The sequence below is a fragment of the Vollenhovia emeryi genome, unplaced genomic scaffold, assembly GCF_000949405.1.
Source record: "Vollenhovia emeryi isolate VEMERY1.0 unplaced genomic scaffold, V.emery_V1.0 DF939273.1, whole genome shotgun sequence".
Lineage (NCBI taxonomy): Eukaryota > Metazoa > Arthropoda > Insecta > Hymenoptera > Formicidae > Vollenhovia > Vollenhovia emeryi.
In genome coordinates, this window is record NW_011967093.1 from 219,793 (window position 1) to 246,841 (window position 27,049).

General features: G+C 43.4%; 1 protein-coding gene across 1 annotated transcript in view; it reads right to left on the bottom strand.

The window, feature by feature from the left end:
- Positions 1-27,049, bottom strand: part of LOC105559418 (homeotic protein empty spiracles-like) — a 58,265-nt gene that overhangs the window by 7,361 nt on the left and 23,855 nt on the right. The window contains exon 2 of the mRNA XM_012007677.1: positions 22,472-22,644. Within this exon, the coding sequence (XP_011863067.1) occupies positions 22,472-22,644 (173 nt within the window). The remainder of the gene's footprint in view (positions 1-22,471; positions 22,645-27,049) is intronic.

Here is a 27,049-nt window from a genome sequence, read left to right on the forward strand (position 1 = left end):
AATGTCGCCCTTCTTATTTCATTCAAATAGAAATGTGCAACGTGTTGTAACTTCAAAGTTTTGCAGTTGTCAAAGTGATCGATCAATATCAGTTGCCATGAAAGTTGTTACTCTGCTAAAAAGGGCGACATTCATACGAACACTTTTATCACTTGTCATGTCGCCGTGCCTGAGCGCGCGAAATCCCAGGCCTATCATTGGTGAGATATAATCGCTTATTATTCAAAAACTATTATAGCCTCGACATTTTTGTGTTAGAATTTTCGTCTTGAAATTTTCTAAAAAATCTGTGATTGAAAGGATATCCGGTGGTCTCAGTACACCCTATATATATACGTGTCGTCCCCCACGTGATCTCACTTGCCCGATTGTTCATTCCCGAACAGAAGAGGTTTCGCAAGAGACCCAACTCCGCCGCGTCTTGTACAAGGTGCAATTTTATCTTCACCGTAGCGAGGTCGTAAATGAATGAAACATCAGCCGGAGGAGCGTACGGGGGTTAACCAGAAATAATTAATTCGTGCGTCCAAGGTGGAAACCAATGGCTACGCGAGGAGTACTATAGCCGGAATAGAATTCTGCAAATAGAATTTTCTAATTTTAGCGCGGCAAATATCGAAGCCGCAATGCATCGCCAGTGCATTATGCATACGAGGGCTGCCCATAGCTGATCATGAATCATCGGGGACGTTTGCATCGCACGATAAGTTGAGCGTTGTATACATACATGAAATAGCTATATATAGCTATTACAGCTGCACACACACACACACACACACATATATATATATTAAATATGTATACATAGCGTTACAGTGTATTTACTATACGTTATAATTGCATGAACGGAGACAACTATTAACAGCTTCCACATATACATGTACACGTAACTGATACAAATAGTTGTCTATCTATGTAAATTACGCCTAGCGATATCCGCGATAAGCCCGAGACGTCCGTCTGAAAAGGAAATTAACTTTGATATCAATTGCGGACCGGTTGCGCACGGAGCCGCATCGAGCGAGATAATTAATGTAACGACGACAACGGTGTAATAAACGCGCGCGACGAATGTCGTTGGACTCATCAAGGACAAAAAAGTGACATAAGCCATACACATATCCGCGCAAGCTAATCTACCAGTCTCCATCTCCGCGCGCGCGCACAGACGGCGAAAGCCCACGTCGCGCGTCGCGACGTGCATCGATAATCGCGGATTTAATTAATCCCGATTATTAATTGATATTCTAATTACGCGAGCCAAGCCGCGCGATCCGTCCTGACGATCGGGACGGATCGCGCGCAACGCGAGCCGCGGCTGGGAACGTGCCCGGCGAGGAGAAGGGAGTGCAGGGAAGGCGAGACCTCTAATCTATCGAGGCCTTTATGCGCCCCGTTAAATATAATTACGTTTATTGCGACCGCGCTTGCCGATTGGCCGCCTTTGCTCCCACGATAAATTGGATATTCGCTAATGGAAATTAATGCCGCGCCGCTCGTGTCGCTACGTGCCGTGCCGTATTTCCTAGCCGCGAGTCTCGGCGAAGAGAGCTGGCGTCCCGCTTTTTGAATTTCTACACGATCGAATGAAGTGGAATCGGTTCCTTCCTAAAAAGCGCTATCTTCGGTATTCGTCACGCGAAGAAAACTCGCAGCGAGTCCTATTTCGATGGGGATTGATCCAAGATGCGGTTTTGGAGCATTGTCTAATTTTTAAGAAATGTCACACTTTTTACAATGCAACTGGATCTATGATAATTTGGAAAGTTTTTGTCATTGCACCTCGTGAAGATATACGAAAACGTAAATATGTCATATGATGAGAAAGAGGCTGCTTTCCTCTTAGGAGACGTAATTAACACACTCGAGCACAGTTTGCCACTACGAAATGGCAAAGATTTTCAGAAAAAAAACCCTGGCTGAGGTAAACTTTTCGCAAGAAATTTAAAAATGAGAATCATTTAGACATTAACATCCTGTCTTGGCTCTTATGTCCTTTGTTCCTTCAAAGTGTGATTTCATGTCAGAGCCTTAGGAATTTTATTATTTCAAGAAAAGGTTCCGTCGAAAAAAGATTCTATCGAAATACTCGGAGCGGACGCGTTCTCCGATCGAAAACACACTTCGACTCTCCTCCCGAGGCGAGTCGAAAAGTGTCGATTAAATTTGAGTTAAATTCTAAGTGGAAAGTGACATGTGTCGATTTGTGTAAAGAAATGACTGCGTTATCTAAAAGGAAAGCAGCCTAAGTATCAAATGCGTATGAGACATCGACGAGAAGAATGGCGTGTTTTAAAATAAAATAACATCGAGATTAGATCGCACCGGGTGAAATGTCGAAACCAAATCAGATTAAAATTTGATTCGATTAATTAAAGTGCTGCAGCTAAAGGACATACGCCCTTTACTCGCGCTCGATCTCCCGTCTTCGTCTATTTAATTACCTACCACCGTGCCGTACGCGCGTATTCGATTTCAATCAGCGCTTTTTTATCCGTCCGCGCGCGCTTTACAAATCCGGCCGAGCCGGCGATTTATAATTGGCGAAGCCGTGCCGTGCCAAACGGCAGCTCGACAACACAACGTGTGCTGAGCGATTTTTTTCGTCGTGCCCGCTTTTTTCGCTGACAGAGAGGGTAGGGGGAGGAGAAAGAGAGAGAGAGAGAGAGAGAAAGAAAGAGAGCGAGAGAGAACGAGACAGAACTGCCTGTAATATGTACACGGGCGAGCCCTCAAATAAAATCTCCAGCTGGATGGCAACCAATCGCCGGCGCGGGAGCTAGTCGCCCCCTAATCCCCCGGGGGCTCGGCGGTCACGCTCGAAACATTATTTTTAATCCCCCGTACGGTCGCGACAATCCGCCGCCCCTCGCTATTGCGCGAGACGCGTCGGACTAAATAAACCCGGCGATATTATTTTTCAATCGTCGCGAGCGTATACACATCGTGTACGCGCGACAGAGAACGAGCGAGCGAGGAGGGGGAGGTAGGGGGGGCCCCCGATTCCGCAGCTACGGCTTGGAAAATACAAAAGCGCGCACGCGCTCGCTCCGCGCGCACGAAAAAGCTATCGCGGACGCGTACGTGGGTGTGGATTACAGGATGAAGAGCGGCCTGTGTTTTGTTAGGACGAAATTGAGCGTGATCTCGCGCGAGGGGACGCCAATTTCCTCGGATATGCGTTTCTCCATCCGCCATATTCGCGGGGCGCGAGTTGCGCGCCCCCCCCCCTCCGCCCCTTTTTCCTTCTTTTTCCGTTGCTCTCTCTCTCTCTTTTTTTTCAGGACAGTCGTCGCGCACCGCTGCCACTGCGTTTAAGCTCCTCGAGGTAATCGCGCTCACCGTATAACGAGCGAAAGTAGGGGATCTAAAAGAGTATCTTTTACGATACAATTGTGTTCTATAGGGACAAGTGTCATGTGTCCAATTCAGAGGCAACTTCTGAAAGCTTTGTTCAGCGACATTTCTCGTAACTGGAGTTGCGTTATTGACTGTCGCATATTCGCACGTTGGGCATTTCTGCAAAAGCCGTCTAAATAAATTAAGTTAAAATCAACTCTTAAGGGGATCCTAAAGCCGTCTGTTTTATCGACATTCTTTGTTAGAGGTAATCTTTTAATTGGTTTTGTAGAAATGCAAAGCGCTTTTACAGAATTAAAGTACGTAGCAAAATCTAGACTATGCTGGTTGACTTTATATAAAAAACGAAAAAAAATTTTTACTAATTTTTTTGTACACTTGACAATATTTTCTTGATACAAGAATTCTACAATAAATATATACAAAATGAGACCAGCATACTCTAGGGACAACATATAAGACCAATATTGTGGAATTAGAATTAAGATTAATAGCCTAGAAAAAAAGATTACCTCTAATAAACGCAAGTCCAAAAATCCAAGTCTAGAAGAACCGAAAAAGAGCAGTATGGCACGTAGAAATAGTTGCAGGCATTTGAGAGACAGGTCGCTGCCAAACATCTGTCAGATTGTCAGTAAAGCCAAGGGGTGCGTTCGGGGAGACGCTATTAGCGCTATCGTGACGTCACTAATGATAGCGTTCTACGTCACAACTGCGCGCTACCAACGCTATTTCTTCCGAGGTAGTATGATGGTAGCGTTAGCGTTGGAGGCGTTCGCGGAGCTCGCTACAGACGCTACAGTGTTGTACAACGGTGGACTCAAAAAGTATTATATAATAACGTTAACGTTAATTCGTGAGTAAACTTTCCCGTAATGTATTACGTTGCGTTTAGTGCCGATCTCTAACCCGTATGTAATCTTAAATTTTGGTTAACGCACAAAGAAGCATACTCTTATTATGTTATGATTTTCTTTTTGCATTAATTTTAATTGAAGTTTAAAGCGGGAAGCACACACTATTGAATAAGTGCATGAGCATATGCATAAGGAAATTAATTACTCTATTTCCTTATGCATTTACTTATACATTTGTGTCAAAATGTGTATTTTTCCGCTTAGATTAGATATAGGTTTAATTAGGTACTCAATACTTAACGTAACGTGACACATTATGGAAAAGTTGATGCAATGCACGGTATTGCATCACGGTATTGCACGTGTGTCGTCTCACGTGTTGTCCGCCATTACGCTACTGTTGTTCAGTTGGAGCTTGCTATCACTGCCGCGTTATTGGCTTCACGAACAGCTTTGGTAGCGTTTGCGTTGGTAGCGTGACAGCGAGCTCTCCAAACACACCCAAGGTGTCGACGATGCTAGAATTCGATCCAAAATCTCGGTCTGAGCAATGTGTAGCTAATAAAATTGCTGCTTTTTCGTAAAAATTGCAAATTGATTGGCTATAAATTTCTGGAACCAAGTAGAACTTGGAATTAAAAATGTCGATAATTAACGTTTCTAATTCCGTCTCCCATCTTATCGACACTGATCGAGTTCGCCAGCGGCTTTAGGATCCCCTCAGTTTCACAAACGTCGGTTAACTGCTAACCGAGGGTTAAGTGATTCTCTTCTTAGGTAATAAGAAAAAGGAAGTCTTTTTTTAAGTTTATCCTCTTGTGGAAACGCCTTTCAATCGTTAGGTTAGGTTAGATTCTCTTCTGTAATATCTCTAAAAATTCCTTGAAATTCATGCTTAAACTTGATTAAAGACTGAATCCAACACAGAGCGCTTAAACTCCTTCAAGCGCTACATTTTTTGAATTTCCCTTAACGGCAAAATATACGGAACGAGGGCCGCGATCGAACCGAGGACGCTGCCATTACTAATCACTCCTGTTAGCACAGAGCTACACGTCATCCCAGAAAAAGGGAGTCGACTGAACTCTGGTTAACAGTTAACCGACGTTCGTGAAAACTGGCCCTAAGATCCGGTTTCACCAAACGTCGCTTAACTTTAATCTTTTAAGTTGAATTCACGTTTGTCTCTGTTTAAAGTAACAGTTGGAAAGAGACGAAGAATTAATTAAGCTAAGCTTAAAGTTAAGTAACGTTCCCAAGTTTTTCTACAAGTCTGTTAAGTAGTTAAAATAGTACGTTTATATCGGCAATGTAACATCGTAGCACGAAACGTGTAGAACAATGCAGCATCGTGACTTTTAAACATGCGATACTTTAGCCTGTGGCATTGCAGAAGAAAGAGGTGTCGGTCGGCGACATTTGAAATGTCAGCGGACGAATCCGATTTTAATAACGATCGGCCGAGTCGGCTCGTGGAGCTGACAACACGCCGGCGACAGTGACGTGCCGGGATCGTGACGAGGAAACGAAGGAGGTCTCCATCCTGCCGCTATCCAGTTCCAGAGGAGGCGACGACAGCGAGAGAATCGATACGACCGAGCACCGAGACGACTATCGTTTACGCCGATCAATCGGCTCGGTACTGTCCGCGCCTCGGAACCCTTTGAGCGTCCGCTCCTTTGCGTGTCCCGCCGTACACAACGCGCGGTTTAAGTTGCAAAGATTTCACATTGCGAACGTCCTCTCCGGGAGCCGCACGAAGGATAAGGCGAGATATGGAATGTGTATAAAGGCGCCATAAAAGGTGCCCGTTTGTGCAATAGGTGTTTTAAATAATATATTGTTTCGTCCGCGGGACGGAAAGAATTCTCTCTTAAAATTTACTCTACAAATTGTGGGACAACGTGGCATTTTTAACAACTTTATGAGAATTTTTTGAAATTTTACCATACAGTTTACTAGTAAAATTTCCAAAAACTCTTATAAAGTTCTATAAAATGCCATTCAAAATCTCACGAGTACATGATTTTCAGGATAAATTTTAAGAGAGAATTCTCTCCGTGTAGTTACCGCTGGGTTTACTCACATCTTTGGTTGTGTCGGACGCTTTTTGTCATTCGTGCCGAATAAATGAGTGTTGGAAAAATCCTCACGTGTTTAGTATTTCTCCGCGTAGGTAATCGAAAGGCGCAAGTGCGACGTCATTAATATAATATAAATAAGTGATCTTTTATAACAGAAATAATAATAACGCCCGATACTGTCGGACTGGATCTCAGTGTCTAATATTTTTCAACACAACAAACTGCGCGCCGATAATTTTCGATCTTGAAACAGTCATAACTAAGGTCGAAATATCAAATTAAATTGATAATCAATTTAATAATATTCTTAATTAAGCCTCCTCTAGAAATGGGCCGTAAAGAATTTATCGCGAGAGATATTACCTCAAAAAATAATAAATAATATTGCATTGAATGTTATTTCGCACAATTTGATTAACAATAAAATACGGAGAAGATGTAAAATAATCACGACGAGGGCAGGAGCGTAATTTGATGAAAGAGCAAGCAATCGAGATCGTTGGATCTGCCATCACTTACCGGTATTAATCGCCTCCCATGTGATTACTATTAATTTATAACATGCGCTCGGGACAAAGTTATAAAGGAACATTTGTATCAAGAGAAAATATTCGCCGCGCCCGCTCGGATGATAAAATAATGCCAGCGTAAAGCGGCTAAGAAATCTCCCCCGTCGCCCTTAGATTCCCATTAAATTACACGTCAAGCCACGTCGATATATCGTAGGTTTCACGATCTAAATATCGTTTAAGGCGTTGATATCAGATCGAAGCGGCGGGCAGGCGGCAACGCGAGATCGCTCGGCGGAGATCGTCTCGTAATTCGTAGAAATTAATTGATAAATATCCAGGCGACCGTGAAATATACGGCCGCGCGCAATTAGGCGAGCGATAAGTCGCGCCGTGGGGTACCCCGCCGGGGCAGCGTCGCGTCTTTTAAAGGCTACATTAATGGGACTCTAAATTTCCCCATTTTAATTAGCCATTGTTCGCCGCGATAGGCCGGCGATGTAACGCCACGTAAAAATGGGATAAGCGCAATATCGTTGGCGTAATTTTATTCTCGTGCCGCGCCATGCCGGGGCGACGATAAGGGACCCGGTAAGCGGTCGGGCTCGAGCGCGGCCCGATTCGATTTAAACGGCTGTCGATAGTGTCGATTAAACGCGGCGCGCCGATTACGGCTGATAACGTTTGTTTGGTGGCTATCTCGACAGCGCCGACAGCGGAGATCGTGACGGAGAAACCTGCACGCGGGCGAGACGCGTCGTCTCTCGCGCGTCTCAAATTATCGATGCGATTACCTCGCTGTGTCTTGACTGATGCCAATTTACAAGGTGAGATAACGCGTGTCGCGAAATTCGACGTCCGTCCGCGATCTCAGGATCTCGCCGGAGAGTCTCGCGGAGGAGAGCGCGTCTCGATTTAATTACGATTCCCCGATATCGCTGTCCAGCGCGACACAGATGTAATTTGATATTCCACGGATGATACCCGCGAGTTTCGCGCGCCGATCCGAGCGCGCGGCGACGCTCCGGTGCCGTTCCCGCCGCTGTCGTCCTTAATGCCGATAAATCGCTCGCATACCGTTACGCTCCTCGAAATCCTCCGTCGCAGCGATAGCGAAAAGGAAGGAGAGCGAGGCGATATGTATAATAACGCACGGGCTGTTACATTCCCGAGCGAGGCGGACTCGCCGAGATCGGCGTATTACGCCCGTCGCGGACGGTAATGGGAGGGAGTTTTGCATATTATGCAGGCCGCGTACGGATTCTCTATGCATAATGAGGCGTGTCGTCGTCGGACTAACAATAAAGCGCGCGCTGTCATTCGATATATCTGGCGTGCACGGCCCTTCTTCCTGGCGTTTAAGGGGATCCTAAAGCCGCTGGCGAACTCGATCAGTGTCGATAAGATAGGAGGCGAAATTAAAAACGTCAATTATCGACATTTTTAATTCCAAGTTCTACTCGGCTCGAGAAATTTGTAGCCAATCACTTTGCAACTTTTACGAAAGAGCAGCAATTTTATTAGCTACACATTGCTCAGACCGAGATTTTGGATCGAATTCTAGCATCATCAACACCATGGCTTCATTAACAATCTGACAGATGTTTGGCAGCGACCTCTTTTTCTCTTCTTCTAGACTTGGATTTCTGGACTTGCGTTTATTAGAAGTAATCTTTTTTTTCTAGGCTATTAATCTTAGTTCTAATTCCACAATATTGTTCTTATATATTTTATTGTAGAATTCTTGTGTCAAGCAAATTTTGTCGTCAAACGTACCAAAAATTAGTAAACTTTTTTTTTTTTGTTTTTGATATAAAGTCGACCAGCATGGTTTAGATTTTGCTGCGTACTTTAATTCTGTAAAAGAGTTTTGCATTTCTATAAAGCCAATCAAAAGATTACTTCTATTATAACAAAGAATATCGATAAAACAGGCTTTAGGATCCCCTTAATACCGCGACGGAGACGAGCCGCTAAACGACCCCGTGATTAGACGCGAATCTCGACCCGCGCCGAACGAAAAAAACCGAACTCGAGATCGCACGTTAGATCGTGTATCGCGTACCGTAAATTATTATCGTAGCCGCCGTTCAATTCCCGCGATAAGAAATTTATCGCGGACGCATTGTGTGCTGAGAGAATAATCGACTCGCATCGGCTTCGCCGCCACTTATTAGGCGCTTTCTCAGAAATCTCCCGCGGAAATTGTTCCAGCTCTTCGTCGACCCGCGTTTTCCCCCTCGCTCCGCGATAGACCACTTGCGATTCCGCGCACGCGAGTTTTACAGCGCGCGCCTTGGCGAGGACTCATTTGCCGCTAACGCGAGATTGATAATAACAATTCTCAGATCACGTCGGGATAAGCTCGCCCATAAATTCGTTCTAAGGACGTTTAGGAATCTGCAAACGCGAGCGATTGAAAATTATTTCAACGGAGGAGAGAGAGGGAGAGAGAGAGAGAGAGAGAGGGGGGAGAGGAGGCCAGGCTGATATTTTAATCGGACATTCGGTAATCGAGTAGAAAGTCCAGTTGTGGTTGAGAGAACAGGAAAGAGAAAGAGGGGGAAACGGACGTCAAATCGCGTTCTCTATGCGCTTCATTTGTGTTATCGCGCGTTATACGGTTTTGCGCTAAAAGGATTGTTAACGGGACACGCGCCCACCAACACGGACGTGGATGCAAATTACTCCGACGGCACACAGCGCGGCATGCTAATAACGTCGCGGCAAGTATCGCCGGGCATTTGCGTCGCGGAAATATACGGCGCTATTTGTTCTCCCTGGCGGATCTGCTCGGAGAGTCGGGACATTATAGCAACGACGCTCATTCTATTCCACTTTGTTCTTCCCGCCTTCCTACGTTGACGTACAGCGAAAATGCTGCGCATTTAATAATCATTTCTCCCTTGTGACAAAAACACAAACGTGCCACCTCAGTGTATTTTGATTTCTTGTGTCGCGGGTGTGAAGATCAGGAGACCTAGGAACTAGGTCTGATCAGAGCATGAAGGCTGGAGACCAGGAGGCTTAACTCACATGGGCGGATGCGTCAGATTCTGAGTTATGAAGACTAGAACCAGGAGACCGAACTAGGTCTGAATACGAAACTGATTACCCTGATTAAGGCCTGTGTCCACTTGCAACTTTTATGGGATAGCTGCAGGTTGATTGGCTACATATTTCTCAGGACAGGAACTTGGATCAAGTTCTAGCATCGTAGACGCAGGCCTTTAGAGCCACCAAACTGTGCGAAAAAGTTTTACGTTATCAGCTCCAAATTTGTCCACTTGCAGCGATGACTACTTTCACGTACCGGCGGTATCTTCTAAATATGACTTGTAAGTAGTTTTTAATGAAAGTTTTAATGTTTTAATGAAAGTAGTAATTATCTCATTACAGTCAGAAATGTATCAATTATTTTGTAAAAATATTGAAAAGTCAAGCTTTATACAGGGTGAAAACTAATTCGCGCCCACTATTTATACAGTGATATTCCTCATGAAAAACCAAGTCGAAAAGTTTCGAACCATTTTCTCCCGTCGTGATTCATAAAGTTGTTATTAGTAAGTAAAAATTGGTCAATCAGCATCGTTTAACCCGTAGACCTGCCAAATAAGCGCAACTTGAAATTCCTTTAAAGAGTTTAAATCCCTGCATGTACTTTAGCATTTTTATAAACTTGAATTATTATTTCAAGATCCCGACATTGTAAGCCAAATTCGCTGGACCCGCGGCTCGAAAGCCGCGCGTTGACTATTGTCCGTCGATGGCTTTTCGTCAAGACACGAAGGAGCGTCGCCGCTCACCAGGCGCGCTGATAAGGAGCAATTAAAGGTATGATTTACAGACTTGACTCGCCGCGACGATTATTTTGTAAACGACGAACGACCGCGCCGCGCGACATAGTCTGATTTATCGCTGACCTTCTTTCCGCGCCACATGTCCAATACGTCGTTAATTATCGCCGTTAATAGTACCCTCCGCCCACAGAACAATGCTGATGGCAGAGAACGATCCGTAAACACTTAAGACTGTCTTAGTCGTAGACGTGACGTAAGGCAGAGAGAAAGACGTAAGTCGTACACTAAGAAAAATGTCCGATTAAATATAATCGCGCGGGTAATCCAATTGCATAACAACAAACGGATATATCCGATGAAAAAGGTGATCGGTTTTTCAATCAAATTTCATCGGGTGTACCCGATAAAAATTTTTATTGGTGTATGCAATAGCCTTTCACGATTCCCTTACCTTACGTCTACGACTAAGACAGTCTTAGGACCTGAGCAGAAAGATTATCGTAACCGTTTGCGATTCTGTCGTAAGATTTAAGTCAACGCACAATGAATTGTCGTAGACGTATGTCGCCTTGCGATGCGACAAATGCGATATACGTCTACGATAATTCTTTGTGCGTTGACTTAAGTCTTACGACAGAATTGTAAACGGAAGTCGAAAGTTAACGCACAAAGAATTGTCGTAGACGTATGTCGCCTCCCGATGCGACGAACGCGACAATTATTCTTTGTGCGTTGACTTCCGACATCGACTTGCGTCTCACCACGGAATCGTAAACACTTACGACAATTTTTCTGTTCAGGCCCTTAAGCGTTTACCGATCGTTCTCCGCCATCAGCCTAACGATCCTTTCCAGAAGAGCACTCGCGCGCTCCCGCAGGATAACACGGCGGTGTTTCGCGCGAAAACGCGAACGTTAGCGGCGCTTATTTATCGGCAGCTCAAGCGCGCAAGTTTGGATTTCCCATCCAAACAGTACCGTCGAAAGTAACGAGGTGTACGCGACATTCGCGATGTATAATATGTTGCGGCGCGCAAGGTAAACCTTCGTATAAATTACTTGAGAAAATATCGGGATATGACGTAACGCAGCGGCGTAACGATGCGGCGCGGCGGTAACGGAAAGGTGATATCGCTTATTAATCTATATCTCGCTGTTGATCGCTCGCGGATGAGCTTCTCGATTTGACGTAATTAATCATTGAGCGTCCCGCCGTTTCTAAGGATAATTAATTTGGATTACGGATGTCGTTCAATTACGATTGACAATAAAGCGTCGTTGAATCGTGAATTTTCGGGGGGGGGGGGAGGGGGGGAGAGCACACCGATGTAATTAATATAATATACGCCAGTTAGCCGCGTGAGTACGAGCGATCGTTAGCTCGAATCGACGGGAGGCCGACGAGTTGATTGGCGTCAATTTTCCGCGATAGCGCAATCGTCCATGTAAGTATGGCTCTTGTACGCAGAGCCGATACTCTAATGCAGCTGCTCATTAAGCGCGAGAGCGTGCGTGAAAGAAAATGAGTCGAGCAACGTGCCTCGGACGCGATTCTTGCAGCGGCAGAAAAGGTTTCTTTCTTGTGTTCTTCAGGCCTGCATAAGTATCTTTCGAAATTTCCAAGGGACAAACCGCAGACAGCATTGTGGTGTACGGATTTCGGGCATTACCAGGCATTGCTGTAGGCATTTCTTGGGCATTTGCGAGGGGGAAACCGCTGAAGGCATTGTGGTGTACAGATTTGCAGCATTACTGGACATTTTTGGGCGTTAGTTTGGGCATTAGGGACATTGTAAAGATAAAATAAGATAAAATAAGATCAAACAAGATAAATAAGATAAAATAAGATAATAAGATAAAGTAATGCCCACTGGGCATTAGTGGGTATTGGTAAACAAGATTTTGATCAGCGGTTTCTCCCTCGGGCATTAGTAGATGTTATTTGGCCCTGCTGGGGCATTAGAGAGAAAGAATCTAAAAAGATTAAAAAATGAAATAAGATAATAAGATACAGTAATGCCCACCCAGCATTAGTAAGCATTGGTGTACATGATTTTGGTCAGCGGTGTACCTCTCGGAAACTCCCTTTTCACACAAAGCGCTTAAGAGAATCCCTCAGCCATCTTTTTTACCGACACAGTCAAATATAGTTTTTGCGCTTGTAATTCTTTTTACTGACTTTCATGCGCAAAATAATACCAGGATAAGTTGCGACCGCATAGCAAAACATTTTCGTACTTGCACTCAGTTCGGAAGTCTAATAAAGAAAAATGGTATTTGAAATTTTCAGGTGTAACCTCAATCACTTATAAAATGATATTGTTACTTTCTCTTTGTTTTCTTATATAAAGTCGACCGTCTCTCATTTTCTTTTTATGCGTACTTTAGTCGTGCGGAAGAATTTTGCAATTGTATAAAGCCAATTTGAAATTTAACACAAACTACGAGCTAAAAATTTCAAATGCCAATTTTTTTTATTAGACTTATGAACTGAAAGTGTTTTAAGTATGAAAATGTTCTGCTATGCGGTCCGCAACTTATTCTGGTATTATTTTGCGCATAAAAACCAATAAAAAGAATCACAAGCGCAAAAACTATATTTGACTGTGTCGGTAAAAAGATGGCTGAGGGATCCTCTTGAAACCGAACAACGTGACGGTGACTTTGCGAGGAGGAGGAAAAACATTGAAAAATGAAAGTCACCAAAAGTGATTAAGAAACAGCGTCCAAGCTTCGATGAACATTTCCGCTGACAAAAATATGCCTGACAAAGACAATCGCGGAGAAAAATCGTCGAGTTAATGGCGAGATTGATGATACGGATGAGCCTTAAGTAGAGTCCAAGTTTCTTTTCGCCGTTCGCATACCGATGGGGCAATCGTGATAATTAATCACTGTTTCATCGGGAGGGATGATAAATCCGCGGAGAGTCGATTCCGACGATAGGCCGCGAGCGTGATTAACGCCAGCGTCGCCATAATAACGGCGTCGCCGTAATCGACGATAAATTAATAACGAGTCATCGACGGGTCTCGCGAAAAATACGACGTGCTTTCCCTAATAAATTCTCGCGAACGATAATTAACGTCACGCACGGACATTATTGCAAATACGGAGAAAGCCGACGTCGTCGGCGAGAATTGCGAATACTATGCCGCGATAATTGCGTTTGTTAATAAACAAAATATGCCATTTAATTCTTACAAGAGAGAAAGAGAGAGGGGGACAGGGGGGCTCGCAGAGAGAAGAAATTTTCTCGCGAACGTAAAGGAGAATAAAGCGTAAATTGAATGGGGGGGGGGGGGGTCCTTGCGGTACGTCGCCGCAAAATGCCATTGTAAACTTAAGGAAGATATTGAGGATAAAGATATTGGGGAAAAAAAGTGTTAAAAACGCGCGGCCATTGTCCACCTGTGACAACGTTTACGTTTGACGTCGCCTATCCTCAATCCTCAATTTGCGTCCTTTGTTCAACTCGATATCTCCCTTCCCAGCCTTCGATAGCAGAAAAGCAATTACGTTCACTGCATGCCGTTTAACTGCTAATTGCGGCGCGCAAAATGCGCTCGCGCTCGGTCTAGCTGTAAAAGCGCGCCCTCATCGCCGCTCGCGTCACGCACGTAATTCAGCAGTACCGATCACCAATGCTTTACCTTGGTTGCTTGTATAGTCTCTGAAACGTATAATACCTACGTTCGATTTCAACAACCGACGTATTGACAAGTGTATTTATCCGATAGAGTCAATATTAATATTATATATTGTATATAAAATATGGAATATACATTGTATTTTAAACTATATATATGTATATACAATATATTACATATAACGTTAAAAGTATGTAGAACTAAATCAGGGCCATTATGATACAAATCAAATAGGAAACGAGAATGCCTTTTAGGTCCGAGCGAGATGCAGGTAGCCCAATAACTTTAATCTAACATGCGAATTCATATACCGTTGTTATTCTAGCTAGGCCACCACAAAAAAATGCGTTAATTCTGAAATGAATTCTTCATATTAAAGCTTTTCTTCTATATTTCAATAATTTTACATTGCCATGACATTTTTTTGGTGAAAAAAAGTAGTAAATTGGTGGTTGCTGCTTTTTAGTGAGGTATATCAGCTTTACTCATCTTGAGAACTAACTACACGAAAGAGCAGTAAAAGCAATCAGTTGGCAAAAAAAATGGAGATACTGCTTTTTAGATTAGGACGGCAGTATTGTAAAAATATGTTTCCCGTTAAAGGTATAATTTTCGTATATGCATATACACTCTATATGTAGTACTTAATGCACGTAATGCACGACACTTTTTATACGTCACTGAATTTCGATATTCTCCCCCCGACGTTTAATTCAGACCCCCATTGACCGCCTCATCCCGAATGGTCCCCCGGGCGACTGCGGTTATGCAAATCGAAATGATACACCATTAGCGGTATCCCTCCAGCGCGTCCTTCTCCGCGGAAGCCAATCAGCGTCGCGAGAGGCGCGTAATTAGCAGTTACATTATATCCTTCGGCTTTCGTGCGTGCGTACGCACACGCACATGCGCGCGCGCGCGGATCGGCGAGGAGCGCACGCGTGTATACGTATAGGTGCGCAACACGCGCACGCATAGGCCGGTTGTTCTCGCGCTTGTTAAGATTCATAAGGCGAACGCGCGTTACACGCGACCCGCTGGCCCTCATTAGAGCTCTAATTGCGCGCGATTATCCCGGCAATTACCCGGCGAATACATTACCAGCCGCCGAATCGTGATCGCGCCGGACGTCGCGCAGCGTCGCGTCTCGACAGCATATCCTCGCGGGCTCGACTGATCCAGAAGCATGCATATGGACGCTACAAGTTCGGACTCCCGATTCAAATTAAGGGGATCCTAAAGCCGTCTGTTTTATCGACATTCTTTGTTAGGATTAATCTTCTAATTGGCTTTGTAGAAACGCAAAACTCTCTTACGGAATTAAAGTACGCAGCAAAATCTAAACTATGCTGGTCGACTTTATATAAAAAACGAAAAATGTTTTTAATTTCACTAATTTTTGGTACATTTGACGACAATATTTACTTGATACAAGAATTATACAATAAATATATACAAAATGAGACCAACGTATTCTAGGGACAACATATAAGAACAATATCGTGTAATTAGAACTAAGATTAATAGCCTAGAAAAAACGATTACTTCTAATAAACGCAAGTCCTGAAATCCAAGTCTAGAAGAAGAGGAAAAGAGCAGTATGGCGTGTAGAAATAGTTGCAGGCTTTTTCGAGAGAGGTCGCTGCCAAACATCTGTCAGATTGCCAGTAAAGCCATGGTGTTGACGATGCCAGAATTCGATCCAAAATCTCGGTCTGAGCAATGTGTAACTAATAAAATTGCTGCTTTTTCGTAAAAGTTGCAAATTGATCGGTTATAAATTTCTCGGACTTGCGAACGAATTCTAGCATCGTCAACATCGTGACATCTAAAGTAGAACTTGGAATTAAAAATCTCGATAATCGACGGTTTTAGTTCCGTCTCCTATCTTATCGACACTGATCGAGTTCGCCCGTGGCTTTAGGATCCTCCACTCCTAGAACTATAAGTTCGTGAAAATATAATATACAAATCATGTGGCTTTTGTGTACAGACCGACAGTGTTCCACTATTCGGGCTAAATAAGGGAACAGCGTGGTATCATTGAAATTAAGTGTAGAAGCCTAACAAGAAATCTATTCAATCGAATAAGCTATACAGCTAGTGAATAAATTTTTCGTTGGACTTCTAAACTTAATTTCAATAATACCATGTTATTCTTCGATTTAGCTCGACTAGTGGAGCACTGTCGGTCTATACACAGAATCTCATAATTTGTATATTACACAAATGTTTTCGTGAATTGACAATTCTAGATGCAAAAAAGTGCAAAAGGTGCACGATCACTCCAGCGTTCTCTTGAAAAAAGCAATTAAAGTCTAGCCCGCCCCCTGCGAGTTTAATCGGCAAAGATCGACGCCCAATGCTCCTCGACGCTCCTTAATTTTCGCATTGTAACGCGACGGATGAGAGGCCGCAAACGGACTCACGTCCGAGATCTTTTTAAAAACTCCTTAATCCGCCGCCGCCGCCGTTCGTGCCGTTTGACGCGCGGGCACAGCCGCGACGCGCGTCGTCGGCGCGGCGCGTGCAACGCGCCGAGCCGCGCGAAAACTTTGTCGGCCGATAATCCGCGGGGTCCCGGAGTCACGCGAGGAGAGGCCTCGTCGGAATTCCACGTGGATACTCGCGCCTTATTAACGACGCGCCGTAGTCGCGCGAGGACGACGCGATCCACGAGGGCAGTACGTAATAAAGTACAGTTAACAGTCCCCGGGCCCGGCGTGTCCTGGCGATGTCTTCGAGCGAATCTTTCGCCGGGTTGACGTGACAGAGAAAGAGAGAGAGAGAGAGAGAGAGAGAGAGAGAGAGAGAGAGGAGAGAGAGAGAGAGAGAGAGAGAGAGAGAGAGAGAGAGAAAGAGAGGGAGGGAGGGAGAGACGTGCGTTTGCCTAGAAGCATGGAATTCCATCGACCGGCGCTCACGCCTTGTTAACGTGACGCCCACAGCGGAGTAAATGGTCCGCTGGCAAAAAAAAGCGCTGCAACTACCTATTCCCGCGATCATACCTTCTCATGCGAGACGATATTTAACGACAAAGTCGACGGCATCGATGGCGTTATTATTTATTCTCACCGCATTATTACTTATTAACCGCGCGCGCGTTTTCTCGCGCGCCAATAGCGACAAAGTCGGGAGATTCTATGTGATTATTCGTTCACGTGCGCGGCCGTGTAATTATCGAGATAAATATGCGAGTAAAAATGTTCGCAGTGCGTGTAATAAACGTTTATGCGGAAAGATGAACGTTTACGGTAAAATTGTTGGTAGTAGACGCGATCGCGAGTTGGCCTCATTTCTTTCTTTTTTCTTTTTTTTTTAAGGGAAACAACAGTACGACAGCAGTCGAATAAATTTTCCATGTAGTTCGGCTTATCTTATTCATGATGCAAAAGACGATTTGCATCACCAAGTGGCCACGAGTTTTCTTTACGATACAATAGCAGCCGCGTCATTTATCTATACACCTTCTCTACATTGTACCTGCTTTTCCGCGAATATTTGAACAACATTGATCCTAACTATGGCAAAAGGCGCGAAACATTTTATTAAAATTTCTTATTTAGAAGTGCCTTCGATATTTTTAATGTACACAATAGACTGTAATTATTGTTATTATTGTTTTACGAAGAAAAGTTCGTGAAATCGTGCGTCTCTTAATAACAGCAAATAAAGGAGGAATAAATTTAAGAAACTCTTCCGCCATAAGTCTGTCCACTCGTCACTCGAATTTCTCGGCAGCAACAAAGCGCGCGAGAGCACGCGGTAAGAAAAGAAATGTCGTCTGGCTGTACGGCTGTATATTTTCTACGCGAGATGTAGACGCAATGCGATCCAAGGAGAAGACGGAGGAGGTGGAGGAGGAGCGGGAGGAGGAGGAGGAGGAGGTATACGACGACGACAACGACGACGAGCGGGAAAGGACGAAGAGGAGAACGCGAGGCAGAAGCCTGTTTGGAACATCCCGCCGACGGCCGGATCCAAGATGGCGTCCGCGCTCGGTGGTTTCCCGTTTTCTCTTTCTCTCTGTCTCCGTCTCTCGGCTTAATTCCCGATATCGTCGTGCCGACCCTTGCCATCTTGCCCTTTTTTGGTGCGCGTTACGCCCATGGAATACGTAACGCGGCACGTGATGTACGTACCTACGTACGACGCATCTGGAGCGCGCCATGCCCGATCCTACGTTTGCCTTCGCTCGTACATACGTGTACGTGAGTGCGTGCGTGCGTGAACGCGTAACGGTATCGGGCACCACCGAAAGACACACGGCCACCCCTCGGTCACGGATTAGCATATCAATCCCCTCGTTATACGACCCCATCGGTCTTTCTCTCTCGTTCGCGCCCCCCCCCCCCCCATCCTCTTTCTCTCCCGCTCTCGATCTGCGCCATTAACGTTTCGCGCGCGAGTACATAGCCATTGTTACCTTCAATCGCGGGCTCCACTTGATATCCCGGACTATAGGTAGCTACAGATGTGAAAAGCAGTCCTATTTGACGCGCGAATTCTAGTCAATTGGAAATTTTAGACTGGCCCCGTCCGCCACGCGACGCGACACTCGGATTCTAAATTGCGTGCTGATCATAGACAAGGGACCGAATTTAGTATTTAAGAGAGTGGAAAGTGACACCACAGCGACATTAACGAGAGATTAATGTAATCCTTACGTCCGACGATAATAAATATCAATACTGCTAATAAATATCGTCGACGGATTGCATTAATCTATTGCGCATTATACGACTGCCGTATTATACTACTACCACTGCATTAATGTTGAAATATGATACTGGCTGACATATACGTTAATGGATAATGGACTTTTTGTGCATAAACCTTGCAGACAAGATCATCAATATAATTTGGGATCTTTCCGCCTTTTTTATCTATAAACTAAAATAATCACACGTATACGGAATGAGATATGATTTCAGATACGTAATAATAATGCACGATTCTACTGTGTTTTAACACTGACGATCTAAGTAGGCGCGGAGTTCTCGTTTCGAACACTGTCACGATATGTGGCATTCGGGAATCAACGTTAGACTGTTTATTGGGACGAATATTACTGCGTGCCTCGGTGGTCGAATTGGTGAGGCGCCTGCCTAGTGAGAGGGAGGTTCAAACCTTGACTGAGGTCATATTTTTCGCAATAACTTTAAAATAAGAACAAGTATGTTTCTTCAGATTGCCAGTATTAATAGTAAAATTTCAAATTTCAATCGATCTCAGCTAGCCACATTTATTAAATACGCTTTTACAACGTTTCGACCTTTGGTTTAGGTTCTTGTCAAGTGGGATCTAAGAGTGTTTCACATGTTTTAAAATAAGAATTATTTAGACCCTAACATCCTGTGTCACGGCTATCTTTAGTCTTTATTTCTTCGAATTTGTGTTTATCACGTGAGAGCCTTATGAGTTTTATTAATTTTCGGGTAAATGTTAGAAAATGTCAGAATCGAGACGATATGCAGGGCATTAAACAAATATTTGTTTAAGGTAGTTATCTAGTAAAATCATTTATGTGAGAATTGTTTCAAATGTTTACAGTTTGTTCTTTACAACATCAAAGGTTGACCGTATCTGGCAATTTTTATGTTTAAGAAACGCTACGTTTCGACCATGGGTTTTGGTCCTTTTCAAGCGATCTGACTGAGAAAGTCACGTACATGGATTCGCGTGTATTTTGGTGATGTAGAAAAGATTGTCGTTATATTCACATAATGCTATAAAAATTTTGTGTCGAAGTTTGCTGCCCGAGAACATTGCTAGCGAGATGACGGAGCATTGAATATAACGACAATCTTTTCTACATCACCAAAATACACGCGAATCCATGTATGTACATACATGACTTTCTCAGTCAGATCGCTTGAAGAGGACTAAAACCCATGGTCGAAACGTAGCGATTCTTAAACATAAAAATTGCCAGATACGGTCAACAAAATTTGATGTTGTTAATTATTGCTGGCGACCCTGAAGATTTTTCCTGTTAGTTTATTCTTCACATTCATACGTGCAAAATAAGACTAATTAAATTAAAATGAACCGTCTCAAAGTTCTAAAAAAAAGTTACAAATATTATTACACGTGAAATATTATTTACACATATTATTATGCATTAAAATATTAATATTTGTGTTTGCAAACGCAAATGATGGCACATTTTATTTCTTTAAGCTTAACGGTGAGCGAGATTCCTATGAGAAACAAATATGCTATAAAGCAAAATAGAACGAACAACTGGAAAAGAAATCAAAATTATTGACCGTTCCGTTTCAACAATGTAAACAGTTAAAACTGAAAAATGGGAAGAATTTTGTAGTAGATATGAGTGTAGTGTAAGAGATGTGGCAACAGCGCCTCAAACTATGTACAATCTTTCGAATCTATTTTATATTATGTATTAATCGTGAGTGTATTCTTTAGAATAATATTGCATCAAGATATATCATTGTCTGTCTAGAAGAAATTTTTGAGCATTACGAAACTACCTTAAGTAAACCATGTTCGGTCACATCGTTACGGTATTTTTGCCTCTTTTGACTAACGAATTATGACAGATGTTTAAAGCTATTGTTCAAACATAAAGCTGCCATCGTCGTAGCAAGAATTGTATTTCTTAAAAAATCCTTTTGCCCTGCATGCGATCCCGGGTTTGTGGTAAGAAAGTCTCTTTCTCCTTTCTATTCGACAGATGCTTCACACGATAATCTTTAAATGATGCTTTACACGATAATCGATAACTAGCTATAAGGCTGGCATGACCAACAGATTTAAACCAGATGAAAGTACGAGCTATGGGACGAGCCTATGGTGTACAATTTATCAATAGACAACAGAATCCTTAACGGATGTTAGTTCCATAACGGTGTCTAATGGGATATTTACTTTACTTGATGAGAAATGTTGGTTTTGACATTCCGCACCTACCGTCTTATTTTGTAATATTTAGTTTGATTGTGAAATATCCTATGTGTAAAGAATGTTCCACGTGTATTAGGACAAATCTCTGAGATTATTTCGAGAAGATAATACCAAAATGTCTACTCTGGGAAAAAAAAAGTCAGTCACAACCCATTTTGGGGCCCACAATTAGTAATCGAATTATTTAGATTGTTCGTAACTCTAATCTTTTACGCATTTTATCCCGCGTAACTAAAAATCACAATTAGCTGTTCTATCTATATCCAAGATATTAAAGTAATACTAATCAATTCTCTCAATTAGTTCTGTCGATCTTCAGTAACGCAAAGATAATTTTCACTTAAGTGGCAATAACCGAAATGTTAAGTTACTTAACTACATCAAAAAACGGTCAAAATTTTTCCCAGAGTAGAGTAACGAACAATCCAAATAATTCGATTACTAATGGTGGGCCCCAAAATGGGTTACAACTGTCATTTTTTTCCCAGAGTAGGCTATAACAATTGTGTAATTAATTATCGCTTCTCGTCGTTGGAAGGATTTCAGTGAGAGGCGATTAATTAATGTAGGTAAAGAAAATGAATTAATATATCTGTATTTTAACTATATACTTATATAAGAAAAAAATATATAAATCTCGTTTCTCCTCGCGTCTCGTTTGCAAAGTGTCAGAAGTATTACATTACGATGGTAATATCTTTTTTATGAATCAAGAGTATATCACGCGCGAGCAAAGTGCAAATGAGACGATTATTACTGACTGCGAAACGAGCAGAGAAAACAATGAGGATCGCCGCGTCACGCGAATGCATCTACGAGCGATTCTTCTCACGGCGCAAACCTTGTAAGAAATATCAATCTTGCTTAACGCGTCACGAGAATGCTAATGTCAAGTCGCCACTGACATTGCTTTATTAATTCTGTATAGCATTTGCATCGCGCACCGCTCTCGGCAACTAGAAAACGCTTATGCATCAGATAATCTTAATCTAATTATCATTCGCAATCAAACCGTTGAATGTGTTAATCGCACCTCTAAATTGTATTAAATATTTAATGACGTTAACGACATATTATTCGATATTACTTGGAATATCTTACCGCATCATGCAAATGGCAAATAATAATATAGCAATTATCATTGTAATTGGCTCGTTAGCGATAGAAATCCCGTCTGGATTACAAATTACGTCAAGTTAGACTGAAACGCTACGTAAGATCGTACGGTTTGATTTTCGTCTGATGAGGTCAAGGTCCGCGGCATGAACTTTCCTGAACTTACCTGAGTTTCGGTCAGCGATAACGCCTGCGCCAACTGCTTTCTCTCTGCGCCGACGACGTAGTGATTTTTCTCAAAGGCGTGTTCCAGTTTAAGAAGTTGACTTGGGCTGAAGGCTGTCCTTATCCTCTTCGGTTTCCTGAAGGGTTGAAGTAGGAAGCCGGGTATATCGGGACCTGCAACGATCAATTTTCACATAATTAGAAATACCAGTAAATGTCGGGTAAGTTTCAATTTTGTTTCGAGCCATTTAGATCTAATCTGAGATCAGTTTAACAAGACTCGGTTATCACCGCGGTATCGTTTTCACCCAAGTGCAGAAGATGAGACGACAATATGCAGTAAAGGAGAAAAGGGAAGGGGAGAAGAGGCGGGATTACCGCGAAGTTGATGAGATATCATTACGAAGGAAGGCAAATGTTGAATCTAAATAATGAATCAGCGATATGAATCGACGTTGGTAAGAAGGCGTAATTCACCGTCGACAAATTAAAATGGTAATTTAATTACACGAGGAGCTGCCCGCATAAAGTTTCAGGCGGCTAGCCGGCTAGCATTGTGCGAACAGGGGGAACGAAGACTGCGCGATTTATTAACGATTAATTAATTGTTAAACGCCACGACGTCATCCGGCTAGCGTCCGTACGCGCCTCCTAGGCCTCGCCTTGAAAATAAATAATTGACACGCGAGCCATGAATTCGTTCACCAATTGTAGGACCGTGCGTGCCAGCGGGAGGCGAGGGAACACTTACTCGCGGAGGCGTAGAGAAGGTGCACAGAGCCAGGAACTCGGGGCCAGGTAATTGAGTATTCTACCACGAAAGAGCCATGTCGATCGGCCGATAGCCACGTCTGCCGGAAGTCACCCGAGATGCTTTAGCGGAAAGCTCGGGACGATAAATCGCCACGTCGCCCGCACGGTTTCCCTCCGGCGCGTGACTATACTTCGCGACTGTGTGTTATACGGAGTGTTAATCCGATTCCCGGCAATCGGTCCTCGGGATCGTTTCGAGAAATATCGCGGGGATACACGGAGTCGGGGAATCGAATCGCTAGAAAGTCCGCTGAAAATCGATGAAAGTCTAACGAGATACGCACCGTTTGTGCGGAATATGCGTACACGTTTGCGCGTGACAACTTTACGCGACGATGCGCAGAAATTCAGCCCGAGGCCCGAGACTTCTCGGAAAAAGCCCCGCGAAGTAAAGTATAATAATAATAATGATACGAAATAAACGTAACAAAATTTCGAACTTGTCTCTCCATCCTTCCCCGTGACGATCTCCGACATCAATTAGCATTTGCATGCGCCTTCCGTGTTATTATTCATTGCGGTTTCTAAATTACAGCGTCAGCGTGCAAAGTGATCTAAATAAGTCACGCGCAGTAGGTTACAGCTAGTAACCGGTATAACGTACACGCGACCAGCCGCAACGGTGAATCGTATCATTTGCATTGCGAAAAATTTATCCGTTAGGATCTTCGCGGCTGAAACTGACAAGTTAATAGTTGGATAGAGCGCGGGGACTGCTATATCCTCTAGCCATCTGTACGTTTCCCATATTTTTTTGCCGGCCGGCGGATTCTCAATTGCGGCATTAGAGCTGACAAAGTAATCGAGAAGTAGGTTAAACGCATCGACCGCTAGTATCGCAATCGACCGATGAGTCATTACATTTAATGCTGTCGATACTCGAGTACCCGCGACTTTAGGTAATGAATGAGTATGCCCGGACAGTGACCGCCCGACCAATGGCATCTATCCTGTTTGCATCGCGAAATAATCCCGGTCGTAGAATTGTCGTGGATGGCTTTATAGGCCTACCTCTTCACATATACAGGGTGTCCCGCGATGACTGAATCCGCCGAAAAATTTAGATAGAGCGAGACAAACTGAATTAAAGAGTCCTGTAGCATTTTGTAAAATTCACAATAGTTTTCGAGTAATTAATAAAAACGTCTGGGCGAATGAGCGCACGAGAAACAGTAGGCCGGACTCGGCAGGCATGTTAAATGTCTTATTGTTTAGTCTCGTAGCGACGATAGGCGTTCGATAGTGGGAGGTGGAGCTCACCGCGTCTGCCGAGTCCAGCCTACTGCTTCTCGTGTGCTCATTCGCCCAGATGTGTTCGTTTATTACTCAAAAACTACTACGAATTTTGAAAAATGATATGGGACTTTTCGATGCAGTTTACCTCGCTCTATCTACATTTGACGGCCGATTCGGTCATCGCGGGACACCCCGTATACCTGAGTCGCGTCTTTCTCATTTTAAGAAGATTCGTGCAAGAGGGCGATTAAACTCCAGTCGAATTATTCATTTCACTTATCGCGTTTTGTCCGAGACTGAAGGGAGAGATGGAAAGTTTTTCAAGAAAATTAATCGAGCGGCCTGTCTCTCCGAGTGTGTATCGTTGTTTCGCTCAACAGCTCATTTCTCGTTGTCACTCCTCGGAATCGCAGAAGAATCGCGAGACGAGATGCCTTAATGAATACGTCTTGCATACACGGGCATGTACCGCTTAAATAGAACGCACCTTCACGTGCGAGCGCATTCTTCATGCGAATCGCGCGGCGAAGGTTGATGCTTGACCGGATCAAAGCGCCTCGCGTGCACATAGACGCGTTAATCAGCACTATTCCAAGGCGATAACGTAGTCGCCTCCACCTAATCCGGCGTAATTCGCATAATCCACGTAAATCCCGGGGAACGAGCTTGAAGAGACGCATCACGGGTACTTTACTTTTTTTCTTTTATATTTATAGAGTAATAGTCATACGTAGATACTCTACACATAATATTCCTTGTAATAATTGTATGTAAAAATTAATATCTAACTTTAATTAGACATATAGATATGTATAGTGATGGACAGAACGGTTGCGACACATTTTTTTTCATAAGTTTAGGAACGAGCATTTAGCCTCAGGGTTACATTCCGAAATCTTCTTCTGCGAGGAATATTTTACTCCATGGCCGTTCCGAAATTTTGAGCATTTCCGATCTATTTTTCGAGTAAAATTTTCCTCGTAAAAAATTTTTGAAGCATAAACCTGATCTAAACGCGCGTTCCTAAACACATAAAAAAGTGTTGCAACCATTCTGTCCATCACTGTGCATTGGTAAGCATTGGTAAGCATTGTATTATAAGTCTTGTTGACGCCTCACCGTTTACGTATATTCATACGTGTAATTCTTTTTCACTCTTCTTTACATCTTTAGTAGCTGCAACACTTATTGATTGTACATTAGCAATAAAAATAATTGTCGCTTTATTATTATAAAATATCTTTCGAGTGCAGTGTACCAATGTATCTGTTAAATCTTACATTTGCAATATATAACGTAGGTTTTTCTGTTGTTTTACACAACAAAGGGTGAGCCCAGATAAATGTAAATTACGTTGAATTACACGAGCGGGCGGTTCTCTGCAGGTACACGGTCGGTGCTAATTACAGCGACGGAATAAAGGATCATTAGCGGCGCGCTCGTGCGTGAAGTGATCGCTATTTATGTGGGTAATGAATAGTAATGCGATGACTCTTACTGCGACTGTGCTCGGCCGCGATTTTGAATGCGCGACATATGTTGCATACCGCGACCATCCGCAACTGTGAGGTAACAATCGCGTTTCACCAATAATTAATCAGCTGGCAGGACGGCTAGAATTACGCTTAACGACGCGAGAAAAGTGCGCAAACAGTGCGCGACTGTGATAAATAATCACCCGCGCTTTTGTAACTTGCGGCGATGGCGAACAGAAATTTTCGAAAATTGCACAAGGAATTATTAATCGTATCAGGCAACGACCGTTGCCATATTGTAATCTTTACATCTCAAATAAAAATTATTGCTCGTTGTAATATAAAAACGTTAAAGAGCCAACACACTGAGTAAAAGGGAAGACGTTCGTAAATATTTCGACCTCATCAAATCTTCTTCAATACACAAACAATTAGAAAGAACAAGAATCAAATTGAGAAAATAATAAATAATTATAACGGAGTGAAAATAATATTAAATTAAATTATTAACAAATAGCCACGAAACTCGAATACGAATCAACTTCTGATATTTTTTATCATTTCAAGATCCTCGAACGAGCATTAAAAAATTGAAGATTTTCGTTGGAAGATTCTTATATCCGAAATCGCGATCTTCACGAAGGCGGGCGATGCGTAATCGATCCGCGATCTCTATCGATCCCGTGGCGGGATCGCGGATGGGCGCTTCGTCGTTAGCGGTTCCCTAGGAACTTCCTAGACATCGCCCGGAGCGACACGCTTAACTCGTCCATTGCCGTGTGGCGGGGAAACGGGAGGAGGAGGAGGAGGAGGAGGAAGGAGAAGAAGAGGAGGAGGAAACCACGACAACAACGAGGACGACACACGGCGCGGAGGAACGGAGAGGCGAGTCGGACGGCCTGTAATTACGGGAAGCTTGTGCTGCGGCTTTCGCAGCTGAGACGCCCAGAGCGACTCGAAATTACTCAAAAATAAAACCAAATGGTAAACGTATCAAATTATATCCCCTCCTCCCCCCGCGCGGTCTGTCCAGCTTCCCCGGTCTCTCTCTCTCT